Below are 13,631 nucleotides of genomic sequence, written 5' to 3' on the forward strand. Positions count from 1 at the left end.
ATCTGAACACTCTTAGCATTCACATAATCCTCAGTTTTTTTGCTCTACAACAGTTTGACTCTCCTGAATAATCTGGTGCTTTAAGATAAACCTGGGGCAGCAATTACTTTAATAAGCTCCAGAATAATTGTACAAAAATGAAACATTGTTAAAGAAAAGAATAAACTTAATTGGATACAGCACAGACCCAAATGTACTTTTTTCATTAAAAATACCTTAGTTTAAAAAAGTCAATAAATTGTTAAGTAAAAAGTAGCCAACAGAAATGAAGGAAAATAGGATGTCTTTTAAAGTAAATCTAGTCTGACCGTTGTTTTCCATGTAACTAGATGAAGAGTAAAGGGCTCACCTGATAGGCCAGGCAAGGAGTGCAGATAGGCTACAGTCTTCAAAAACAAACAGCATAGCCCATTTTCCATTTACAATCTTTTTTTTTTTTTTTAAACTCCTCATTAGCCGGCACCGTGGCTCAACAGGCTAATCCTCCGCCTTGCGGCGCCAGCACAGAGGGTTCTAGTCCCGGTTGGGGCGCCGGATTCTATCCTGGTTGCCCCTCTTCCAGGCCAGCTCTCTGCTGTGGCCCGGGAGTGCAGTGGAGGATGGCCCAAGTGCTTGGGCCCTGCACCCGCATGGGAGACCAGGAGAAGCACCTGGCTCCTGGCTTCAGATCAGCACAATGCGCCGGCCAAAGCGGCCATTGGAGGGTGAACCAAGGGCAAAAGGAAGACCTTTCTCTCTGTCTCTCTCACTCTCTCTCTCTCACTATCCACTCTGCCTGTCAAAAAAAGAAAAAGAAAACAAAAACTGAAACTCCTCATTATACATAAGAGGGAAAATCTACTCCAGTAAACAAATCCTTTCCTACATTCTCACAAAATTCTCCATGCAAAAATAATATTACAGAGGGTATTTTCGAAAGTTGTAGATTTAACCACTGAATGAATAAAGGTCTAACAACGGTATTGCCAAAATATTCAAATACCTCTACATAAATTCCAGGATTCCACATTCTAGAAAGACTAATAGGGGCTGGTACTGTGGTACCGCAGGTTCAAACCCCAGCCTGCAGTGCTGGCATCCCATATGGGTACCGCTTCAAGTCCCAGTGCTCCACTTACAATCTATCTCCCTGTTAATGTGCCTGGGAAAACAGCAGAGGATGGCCAAGTCCTTGGGCCCTTGAGCCCGTGTGGGAGACCTAGAAGCATCTGGCTCCTGGCTTCAGGCTGGCTCAGCTCCAGCTGTTGCATTTGGGAGTGAACCAGTAGATGGAAGACCTATCTTTCTCTCACTACCTCTCTCTGTAACACTGTATCTCAAATAAATAAAATATTTTAAAAAAAGACTAATAATAATGACCATTTTTAAGATGGAAGATATTCTTTAAACTTCTTGCACTTACCAGCTGTTAATTGTAAAAAAAAATATGAACTTTCCCAAATGGAAAGGAACTCTCTTTATATGGCTAAATGAAAACCCAAACTAAAAAAAATTGCCCTTTAGAAATCAGTATTTTCGATGCCCTGCTGCCATCTCTTGGGCTACAGTGCAGATAGACGCATAAACACACAGACACTCTCTCTCAAAATGTCTCCATCTCTCTCCACACACACACACACACACACACACACAGTGGGCGTGGCTCTAGTCATGAGAGAATGGAGTAGGTAGTTTAAGAACAAGTTGCTGAGAAACTGGTGCACGAGCACCACCTAGTGGGCTCTGGAGAAAGATTCGGCCTCATCCTTCCTGCTACTTCAGAGAAAAGTCAGTTTTCATTCCCCAACTGACCACATGTTCCAAGAGAAAAACAATCAGCCAATAGGACAAGTATTGTAAGGATGTTTCATGACTCTCTAAAGCAACAGTCGACTATGATTATAACTGCACACTTCCTGTAATGTACATGGGTAATGCCTTGCATTACAGCAGCATCCAAAGATGTATGTGAATTCACTGCCATTACATTTAAAGGCACAGTCAATTTGTCAGTGTCACCATACCCCTACAGACACAATCAATTTAAGCTATAAGAACAAATAATGAACAATGATGTGTTGCTTTGCATTCGTTTCATTAATACTAATTCTGTGTCTACTATGTGTACACATATACATATTTCAGAACTTTAATCTTTGGTAAAATGATTAGTATTCAACTTGGTTCAAATTATATAATTAACAATTATACAGTAGCTAATATGTATATATTGTCAAACTTTTTATTAACATGCAAGATATTCAATGCTGAAAGAATTACCTAGAGTTACTTTTAAAAACATTTAAGAATTTTTTCTGTCTCCAATTCAAGTCATTCAACCAAGATATTCTCTAGCTAAAGGACAAAAATGAAAATTTTCTCTTCAAATGTGGTTCTTCCCTGTAAACTACTGGATTCTCAAATGAGGTTGAATTGCATCCCAGTCGATATTTGGCAACATTTATTTGAACAGAGATCCAGGAATTCTACAAGATACATGCCAGTACCTCAAAACAAGAAATTACCTACTATACAAATCCAGGAGTGCCAAGGTTGAGAAATACTGACCTAGAATATAAGATTGCCAGAGGACAGGAAGCATGTCTTACTAAAGATGATACTGTTCGGCAAGACAGGTCATGATTCGTGAAATAATGACTTAAACATCCAATTCTAATTCCGATACACATGACTGGGAAAGTAGGGCGACAATCTTAGACCCCACTGTTCCAGAAAAAGACGCAACTGACATGTGGAGACACCCAGCATATATAGTAAAACAACTTGTCTGGACAGCAGTAACAAAACAAGCAACAGGAAGAGAACGAGGCCAGAAATGGATCTCCAGAGGGAAAACCTTAGGTTAAAGATAACAGGGAGTAAAGAAATTCTAGAATATTAAGTCCACCTGTAAGACACGCTCCAGTATGTTAAGGTCATGCAGTGTGACTTCAGGGAACGTTCTCACTACATTACATTACTTAATGTAAAGGCCGAAGCTAATCACCTGTTGGCTAACAATTGAATAGAACTATAATGTTACTTCAGTGCTGAGGACATCAAAGGTCTATTTTTCAACAAAAAATACTCTTAACAAGGGAAATCAGTAGGAAGACTGTGATGAAAAGTTTCTGAATAGGTCAGAAGATAATGGGCTAGTGACTTTGGCATATTAAGTGACTTGTATCCTTGACTGAGATGCTCTCTTTGCAATAATAAAAACTTATTTCTCTGTGAGACTCGCTTTGGTGAAAAGATGATGAAATCAAGTTAGAGACATTTTGCTGCATCAAGATCGACCAAAGAAAGGCAAAACTGAGAAAAATCAAACAACTGTAAATAGAATTGGACAGGTCAAATCTCAACAGATGTTCTTTAGTTTGAAAGTTCATATTCATCCTGGAAATGCATTAATATTTTCCCTCATTTCAAACAGAATTTGAGGAAGCTTTTATGTGGAATTACAATATAATAAGAACAGAATTTTAAGGATAAATAAGTGTAGGCTAAAAGAAGATAAGGGAATAATAATAAAATGAGGATAGGATAGAAACTTAGGAACGTGTGCATTAATAGAAAAATTCAGAACTTGAAATTAACACTAATTTATGAGGTAAAAAATAAGCTTTGCCACTCACCAATTTTAACCTCTGTAATGGTATTCTGCCTACATCTATTTGTGTCCTTTCTGGGACATTAGTGAATCGAACTTCTGGGACTGCAACAGCACACATGACATGGGCCCACCTACAGGAAAGGAGACATTAAACATAAACAAGTGTTCCCTAAACTTACATACCTCCGTACTTCATCCTGGTGATGGCAGTTCTCACAGGTAGAAACTACACAGATGAGATACAAAGCAAAAGCCTGCATCCATCATGAACAGATTCTGAATTTTTTTTTTTAATTTTTGACAGGCAGAGTGGACAGTGAGAGAGAGACAGAGAGAAAGGTCTTCCTTTTGCCGTTGGTTCACCCTCCAATGGCCGCCGCGGTAGCGCGCTGCGGCCGGCGCACCGCGCTGATCCGATGGCAGGAGCCAGGTGCTTATCCTGGTCTCCCATGGGGTGCAGGGCCCAAGCACTTGGGCCATCCTCCACTGCACTCCCTGGCCACAGCAGAGAGCTGGCCTGGAAGAGGGGCAACCGGGACAGGATCGGTGCCCCGACCGGGACTAGAACCCGGTGTGCCGGCGCCGCAAGGCGGAGGATTAGCCTAGTGAGCCGCGGCGCCGGCCAGATTCTGAATTTTAAACCTCCTGAACAACACCTGCAGAGATTCGGCACCACAACTGCCCAACACTGCGACACAAAGAACTAGAAGAAGACCAAAAACCCAATCCTACTGTTGTACTTATATTTCTCTAAACTTGAAAGGTACTGAAGTATAAGTTTCCTATTTTATTTGTTGCAAAAATGTGATTTATATATTTCAGCTAATAAATAGCTAGCAAAATATTAGTATAACCAAAGGTATAAACCATGTATGGTATACAATCTTTTTACATAACAAAAAATGTCACAAAGCAAGCTAGATTAAGCACTAGAAGTTTCCAAAAACAATTGGTTCTAATTAAATATTTAATCAAACTATTTCTCTCTGAAATTCTACTCTAATCAATGGAACCTCAGACAGGGAGAAATAAATCTTGAGCTTGTTCCCTGGCTTCCTACTTAAAATCTACTATCTCCTTCATATTCTGAATTACTTCAGAAAAATGGCAAAATCTCAATGAACACAATTAAATTGTCTGATAGATGATAGTCCCTCAAATAAATATAAAGACTCATAAGATTTGAAAAGATCATGAAAGAAATATTATCAAATCCATCAGCCATTTTTAACCTAAAGACCCACACACCACCAGGTTCCATCTAGTCATTCAAGATCACAGGAAGAGAAAGGACAAAATTCAACCCTACTAGGGGGTTACCGTATAAATAAACAAATACTATGCTACTATAGGAAATACTTTTTGTTGTTGCTGTTCTAGCCCAAGGGTAGGAAGAAAACTTCCCATCTTCTGTCTTCCCAGGGACCATCTAAACCCACTCATCGGCTGTATAGCTTGTGCACCATCCAACTACTAGGGAAGAAGTTTTAGTACAGTGCCAATCATATCAACTTGGACTGAGAAAGATGATGACACAGTTTCTGAGACTAAGCTTTATCAATGTAGGAATGCTAAAGGCCTTCACTCTTCCTTCTAAGCAACCAGACGTATGTGCACATACACATAATTATGCTAACTCCAACAATACATTACATCAGGATTCCTAACTGGAATGCCCATGAGGCCAAACAGATATAAGCAAATACGGGTATACTGGGAAATCATGGTTACCTAGGGACCGTTAGCCCCATGGAGTCTGGTCCTCACCTCAACTTGTTATCAATGCCTTAGAGAGATATACAATCATTTGTTAAGGAAAGATAAAATACTGGATTTTTATGTCAAAATCTCTGCTTTTGGAGATAATTGAAATTTATAAGATGGTGTATATATCAAAGAAAACATATCTTGGGGGATACATGTCCCTCTCAAGTGCCAGCTGGCAAACTGCACCAGAACCATTTCCACATGTCTCTGAGATATTAAAGGACCCTTGAAATATGCTTTGGAATCATTTTTAGTATTATAAACTTCTCTTGAAAATAAAAATAAAATTCATGCAAAAATAGTCATAAAAACAAAATGCTTTCCATTTTTGGTCACTCTGTTTCAAGATTCTCTTCCTATTCCCAACCTGACCCTTGATGTGTTAACATAAGGGTGTTCTCCCTGTATTTTATAATTTAGTCCACAGGCATGGATTCCTGTATTGCTGGCATTAAATGTAAATGGTCTGGCTTTAATGTCATGATTTAATTTACTTGAAAATAACAAGTTCACTGTTTTGAGAAATTTATTTTTAGTTTAATTGGATTCATCATATTAAACATGGGGATTGTAAAAGCACCTGGATGATATGAGCCATCTTCAATTTAAAAATTAAGATAGAGAGCCAGTGCTGTGGCATAGTAGGCTAAGCCTACGGACCTGAGGTGCCGGCATCCTATTTGGGTTCCGGTTCGAGTCCCATCTGCTCCTTTTCTGATCCAGCTCTCTGCTACGACCTGGGAAAGCAGTAGAAGATGGCGCAAGAACTTGGGCCCCTGTACTAGGAAACAGGGAAGAAGCTCCGAGCTTCAGATCAGCCAAGCTCCAGCTGTTGCGGCCACAGGGGGAGTGTACCAGTGGATGGAAGATCTGTCTCTGTCTCTGTCTCTCTCTCTCTCTCTAACTCTATCTCTCAAATAAATAAATAAAATTTTTAAAAAAAATTAAAAGATGGGTTATTCTTCAAGTTGCCAAACACATAGAGAAGAACCAAAGCATGGATACCCTCATCCAGCAAAAGTGAGACTATTATCAAAGGTGGTCTCTGACACACAGAATCCCAACACACAGAATCTCAACACCAAAAGTTCTGCTGCAATCCATATACTGAGAGGTAAATGAAACTGTCATCCAGAGGTTTTAGAAAGGAGAAAGCTTATAAAAAAAATTCAACACAATTAATGCATTACTTACTTATTGTTCATAGTTTGTTTAAGAGCACCCCCTCGCAAATTGCAAAGGCAGCATTCCTAGGAGAAAAGAAAATGCCACAGATTACCAGACCCACATAGCAAAAGACATTAACATTCATCTAAGTATCCCAAAATATGCTATGTTTTTATTTTAAAGTTGTAACTATCAGGAATTACATGAAGGTAATTCAACAAGGGAAAGGAAGAGGCTGGCGCTGTGGCATAGCAGGTAAAGCCTCCATCTGCAGCACTGGCACCCCAGATAAGTGCTGGTTTGAGATCCAGCTGCTCCACTACTAATCCAACTCCCTGCTAATGTGCCTGGGAAAGCAGTAGAAGATGATCTAAGTCCTGGGGGCCCTGTCCCACGTGGGAGACCTGGAAGAAGCTCCAGGCTCCTGGCTTTGGTCAGGACCAGCTTCAACTGTTGCAGCCATTTGGGGAGAGAACCAGCAGATGGACGATCTCTCTCTCTCTCTCTCTCTCTCTCTCTCTGTAAAGCTGCCTTTTAAATAAAAAAGAAGGAAGGAAGAAAAGGAGGAAGGGAGGATGAAAAGAAAAAAAAAAAAGAAAGAATGCAAAGGAAAAAAGACACACAGAGAGTTAAGGGTATAGTCCTAAATGTTCTGGATTTATTTAGTTCCCAGAATGAAACTTCATAATCCTGATATTTTCAATTGCTTTAATTGAAGGAAAGCTGGCTAGACAGGAAACTTGGCAGCCTAGAGAGGTAGGTGCTAGAATTCTAGAGCAGAGAATATATATACCAGTGGTTTCCATGTACTGTGGTAACTCATGCTTCGGTATAGAATTGCTATAGAATGGAGTTTGAGAGGCTTTGCTCATACACACACAAACATAAAGGACATTCAGTGAAATTCGGGTTTCATTCTTTCTGTAGAATAATGTTGTTGCAAAAATTGTTTTGACCAAACCAGGCTATCTAGGCTGACAAAACACTGCATGCAGGGGCCGGCACTGTGTCGTAACAGGTAGACTCTCATCTCATATGGGCGCTGGTTCGAGACCCAGCTGCTCCAATTCCAATCCAGCTTTCTGCTATGGCCTGGGAAAGCAGTAGAAGATGGCCCAAGTCCTTGGGACCTTGCACCCACATGGGAGACCCAGAAGAAGCTCCTGGTTCCTGGCTTCCAATTGGGGAATGAATCAGCAGATGAAAGACCTTTCTCTCTCTCTCTTTCTCTCTGCCTCTCCTTCTCTCATTATATAACTCTGACTTTCAAGTAAAAAAAATAAATCTTTAAAAAAAAATACTACATGGAAGGGGTTGGCATTGTGGCGCAGTCCATTAATCCATCTCTTGGGTCCCCTACATTCTGTATCAGAGTACTGTTTCAAATCTCACTGCTCTCCTTTCCAATGCAAATTACAGCTAATCCTGGGGAGGAATGGATAATGGCTCAAGTACTTAGGCCATTGCTACCAATGTGGGAGACCCAGATAGAGAGCCTCCTCCTAGCTTTGGATTAACCCAGCTCTAGCCTGTGGCAGGCATTTGGGGAGTGTACTAGCAGACATATCTGTCTCACCCTTTATCTCTGTAATTCAAATAAAAACATAAATCTTTTACAAAAACAAAAAGAGCCATGTCTTCCACCACATAAGTTTATGTTTTTAGCAGCTTTTTTTCAACCTATACTTTTAAAAATATATATATTTATTTATTTATTTGAGAGGTAGAGTTACAGAAACAGAGAAGCAGACATGGACAGAAAGGTCTTCCTCTGCTGGTTCACTCCCCAAATGTCAACAATATCTGGAGCTGGGTCAATCCAAAGCCAGGAGCCAGGAGTTACTTCCAGGTCTCCTACACAGGTGCAGGGGGCCAAGGACTTAGGCAAACTTCTACTGCTTTCCCAGCCATAGCAAAGAGCCAAATCAGAAGAGCAGCTGGGACACAAACTGGTTCCCATATGGGATACCAGCACTGCAGGTGGAGGTTTAGCCCATAACACCACAGCGCCAGCTCCATTTTTACCTGTTTTATGGGTTGTATCTTGCCATACACTTCCTCACACCAAGGTCGCTGCTACAAATATAGACTTTCTTGGTTATTTCTCACTATGCTCTCATGAAAAAGTCCAGGAAAAGCAGACCCAGATAGCAGTGTTTTGCCTTCTGTTGACCTCGAATATTTTTTTTAAATATTTATTAACTGCAAGCTTGTTCTCCCATATTTCTGCATTAATATATTATTTAAAAAGGTATAGGTTATCTGTGGGGCTTTTTCCCCTCCTAACTGCATACATAAAATGGTCAGTATGATGTGATCCAAGGTGATGTCTCTAATTTAATCTTTCACAGTCATGCCTCATATTACAAGGAATTAATCAAATTGACTTATCATTAATAATGAGGAGTTGAACATCAGAGCTTTTCTGAGAACAACAAAAACAAATAGCAACAATCCCTCTATCTTTGTACCCTTATTAAGTAATTAAAAATAAAAAGATAATGCGGCCAGCGCTGTGGCACAGTGGGTTAATGCCCTGGCCGGAAGCACCAGCATCCCATATGGTTGCCGGTTCGAAACCTGGCTGCTCTACTTTCGATTCAGCTCTCTGTTTCAGACTGGGAAAGTAGTACAGGATGGCCCAGGTCCTTGGGCCCCTGCACCTGTGTGGGAGACTCAGAAGAAGCTCCTGGCTCCTGACTTTAGATCGGCGCAGCTCTGGCCGTTGCAGCCAATTGGAGAGTGAACCATTGGATGGAAGACCTCTCTCTCTCTCTCTCCCTCTCTCCCTCTCTCTCTCTGCCTCTCCTCTCTGTGTAACTCTGACTTTCAAATAAATAAATAAATATTGAAAAAAATTAATGCATGGAAATATTCAAATTTTCTATATCTAGAAAGTCTCTGAATGTCTGAAACATACTGGGGGACCACTAAAAGCTCAGAGAAGCAAAAGGTGCCCACTGTATAGCCACTTGAATCGATTATAAACCCAGTTCAAGGAGCTAACAAATCAACACAAACTATTCTCTCTCCATACCATGAAACTATATTCTACAAGGCTCCAGAACAATTGATTTTGATGAAGCTAATCAAGAAAGCAAAATTTCATGATCTAATTATTGTAAAGCAAAATTTTAGTAACTCATTTTATAAAAAGTTCTCAAAAGTATTTTTCTAGTAATTCCATACATAAATGGATGCAGTGGAAGATGGAGAGAGAGAGAGAGAGAGAGGAAGAGGGAGAGGGAGAGGGAGAGAGGGAACAAAAATGGTAACAAAACTCAAGGTCAAATTCCTTCACTGGATATATAAAGATGTTAGTGTCAACATGGGAATGAAGTAGAGTGCTATGGATTGTGCAAAGCTCAAACACTATTAGCAATAGATGCCTGATTACTGAAGCTAGTATTAAGAAGGGGACAATTTAAGAGAGTTAAACAGAGTAAAGTAGCAGGGAGGCAGCTAAAAAGCACCTGATTAGGATCATTAGCATATACACATGTTCCAGAACACAATAAAATGGGAAGAAAAATCTTTCTAAAATACACTATGTAGACTCAAGATTTTAACAGAATTAAGAAGACCCCTCTCCCTGTGCAAATTACATAATAAGTTACTGCTAGGATAACCAGAGACCTCCATGTCACAAAATCCAATAGACAACTCCAAGTCCTCTGTTCACCTGACATCTTTGCGACATTCAATACATTGATCCTTCCTGCAAAATTTTCTCCTTGTGATTTCCAATGCTCTTTTTCTCCTTAATGTCCTCCTCCGTGTCCAGTTAACCCTGAGCTTCCTATATAATGCTTCTCTTTTACTCTCCACAAATGTTAGGATTTGTGCAATAGATACTATGACTTATCTCTTCACACATGCAGGCTGGACATCTGATCCAGCACCCAGACTCCAAGCACACTCCAAAGTAGAATTGCTCAAACATTTATCTACTGAAAAATCCGGCTGACAGGTCCACAGGCATCTAAAACACATGTGCAATACTTAACTCACAGGCTGGTACTCTCCCACTGTTTCCTATCAGTGACACCATCCATGGTATCTCTACTGAATATTTCTCTTCTCACCATAGATCCAATCAATTCTACTGACTCCACCTCGATCTATCCCATTATCCTCATCATCACTGCCATTATCTTGACTGACACCCCACACATCCTTAAAGAGACCTAACCAACTGTAATAGTCACCTTCAGCCACTCTGAGAAGCCTCACAAGGTCAGAATTATTAAGGCCTTGGCCAACCACACTTTATACTACTTTACCTGCTTGACACCCCAGGAACTTCCAGTAAGGTTCCTTCTGCCCTAAAGACTTCAGAACCATCCTTCTCCCATTCTTCATTCATTAACCTGAACACATTCTTGACATCTTAACCCAAATAGTACATCTACATACAAGGCTCCTCTGATAGCCAGGTTCAGTTACTTCATTCTGATACAATCCCACTGGTACTTTATGCTAACACTAACCATTTAATTAAAGCAACTTATTTTTACAAATATCTATTGAATTCTATCTGCTGCCTTCATTAAACTGTGATCTCAGTAAGTGCTACGACAACATGTGCCAAGTTAATCACATTTGCGCTATTATTCTACCTAATATATAGTACATCTTCAACATGATTTCGTTAAGTAATTAAGAAAATCTGGTAAACAGAGAATAGTAAAAATCATGAAAATTACTAAAGGATTCAAATGTTGCAAAGACTATATTCACACTATATAGCTCTCTTAGGAAAGGATGGAATAGGCATTGATGACTTGATATGATGTCATGAAACAATGAGCTGATGTGGAGTTATCTGTGACATGAAATCTTATTTCTCAATAAAGAAGAAAAATACATATAGTCAGCTACATTCATAAGTTATTTACATGAAATCATGGTTTCTGATTCTCTCAAGGTTGGAAAAGTGAGTAGAAAAGACTAATAGCCATGTAACGTCACATCATTTGTTAGATTCACTGTACTCACAGGGTCAAAACTACTTACTCTCATAAAAACAACAAGATGCCAACCTGTCAATTCATGCATTGCTAAATGCCCATGCTCAAAGTTTAGAAGAAGGCAATGTTAAATACGGTAAGTCTTAACATTTTGCATTTTTCTTAAATAGCACTTTGCTGTAAGGGAAAAGAGTAGGTAACACTAAAAGTTAACAGGCTAGTAGTATCCTGAAAAGTGGCCAGCATTTAAGAATCTGTACAATGCCTGATATATGGAAAAGCACTGTACCAAACACACTTCTTGTACCTGAATCATTCATCTTCAAGCTATTTTAGTGAAAGAATGAGAAAGTAGACGAGAGTCCTGTAGGACACTGATTCAATACACTTTATGTATCAATAACAATAATCAGAAGAATAGACACAAATATCATGTCAAAACATCCAAATACTTTGCCTCTCTTCTTCAACACAAACTTATTAGTAATTGATATTTCAGGTCACAGATGACAAAACTATGATACAGGAAACAAAGTAACTTCCCTAAGAAGATACAATCCACAGGTCATCAAACCTTTGCTGTAAAAAGCAGATATTTGCCAACTTAGACTATGCACAACTTAAGAATTATTCCTGCTATTCAATTCTGCCTTTGTAGGACAACACCTAAATGAATAAGCAAGACTGTGTCCCAACAACATTAGTTATTTCCAAAAATAGGGAATGGGCTGGATTTGGCCTATGAGTTGAAATTTTCCAACATCTGGCACAAACTGTAAATGAAACAATTGATATTCAATCTCAGGACGCCCTAATTTAAAAGCCCATGCTCCATTTCATTAATACTATCTGCCTAAGGCATAAAGCAAGGCATAGGTATCAAAGTAGAATGTCAAAATAAATGCTACACAGTGAAGCTCACAAGTGAAAAGGATAAAGATCTTCATGAACTCAATCAAACCATGGAGCAGATATAAAAAGGCACCAAGAAGTTCCCCTTTCTTCACTTCCACGAATGATCAACAATTGCTTTTATTTATTTATTTATTTATTTATTTTTTTTTTTGACAGGCAGAGTAGACAGTGAGAGAGAGAGACAGAGAGAAAGGTCTTCCTTTGCTGTTGGTTCACCCTCCAATGGCCGCCGCGGCCGGCGCACCGCGCTGATCCGAAGCCAGGAGCCAGGTGCTTTTCCTGGTCTCCCATGCGGATGCAGGGCCCAAACATTTGAGCCATCCTCCACTGCACTCCCAGGCCATAGCAGAGAGCTGGCCTGGAAGAGGGGCAACCGGGATAGAATCCGGCACCCTGACCGGGACTAGAACCTGGTATGCCGGCGCCACAAGGCGGAGGATTAGCCTGTTGAGCCACGGCGCCAGCAACAATTGCTTTTTAAAACATAACTTCTCAAAAGAACCCACAGCATTAAAAAATTTTAGTACAACGGCCAGCATGGTGGTACAGCAGATGTAGCCACTCACTGCCTACGAAGGATGCATCCCACATGAGTACTGGCTTAACTCCCAGCTGCTCCACTTCCCATCCAATTCCCTGTAAATATGGCTGGGAAAGCAGTGGATGATGTTCCAAGTGCCTGAGTCCCTGCACTCCAAGTAGGAGATCCTGATGGAGTTATAGGCTCCTAGCTTTGGCCTGGTCATTGCAGTCATATGCAGAGTTAACCAGTAGATGGAAGATCAATGCATCTCAGATGTCTCTCTGTAATGCTGCCTTTCAAAAAATTAATAACTTTTTGAAAGGTATGTTCATTCTCTCTGAGTTACACACAGAGAGAAGGAGAGGCACAGAGAGAGAGAGGTCTTCCATCCACTGGTTCACTTCCCAGCTGGACCAACAGGCAGAGCCATGCCAATTCAAAGTGAGGAGTCAGGAGCTTCCTACGGGTCTTCCCATGTGGGTGTAGGGGCCATCTTGTACTGCTTTCCTGGCCACAGCAGAGAGCTGGATCAGAAGTGGAGCAGCGGGGACTTGAACCAGTGCCCATATGGGCTGCTGGCACTCCAAGAGGCATCTTTACCCACTACGCCACAGTGCTGGTCCACAAATTAATAACTTTTTTTAAAATTACATTACAAAACTGCATATAACAATGTTTCAATTATTTTGTTGAT

General features: G+C 40.3%; 1 protein-coding gene across 2 annotated transcripts in view; it reads right to left on the bottom strand.

Moving 5' to 3' along the window:
- KDM4C (lysine demethylase 4C) overlaps positions 1–13,631 on the bottom strand; it is a 363,336-nt gene that overhangs the window by 129,637 nt on the left and 220,068 nt on the right. For both annotated transcript variants that reach the window (XM_062208268.1, XM_062208267.1), the window contains exons 16-17: positions 6,557–6,612; positions 3,618–3,726 (exon numbers count right to left, since the gene is read on the bottom strand). In XM_062208268.1, the coding sequence (XP_062064252.1) occupies positions 3,618–3,726; positions 6,557–6,612 (165 nt within the window). The remainder of the gene's footprint in view (positions 1–3,617; positions 3,727–6,556; positions 6,613–13,631) is intronic.

This window comes from Lepus europaeus, chromosome 12, assembly GCF_033115175.1.
Source record: "Lepus europaeus isolate LE1 chromosome 12, mLepTim1.pri, whole genome shotgun sequence".
Lineage (NCBI taxonomy): Eukaryota > Metazoa > Chordata > Mammalia > Lagomorpha > Leporidae > Lepus > Lepus europaeus.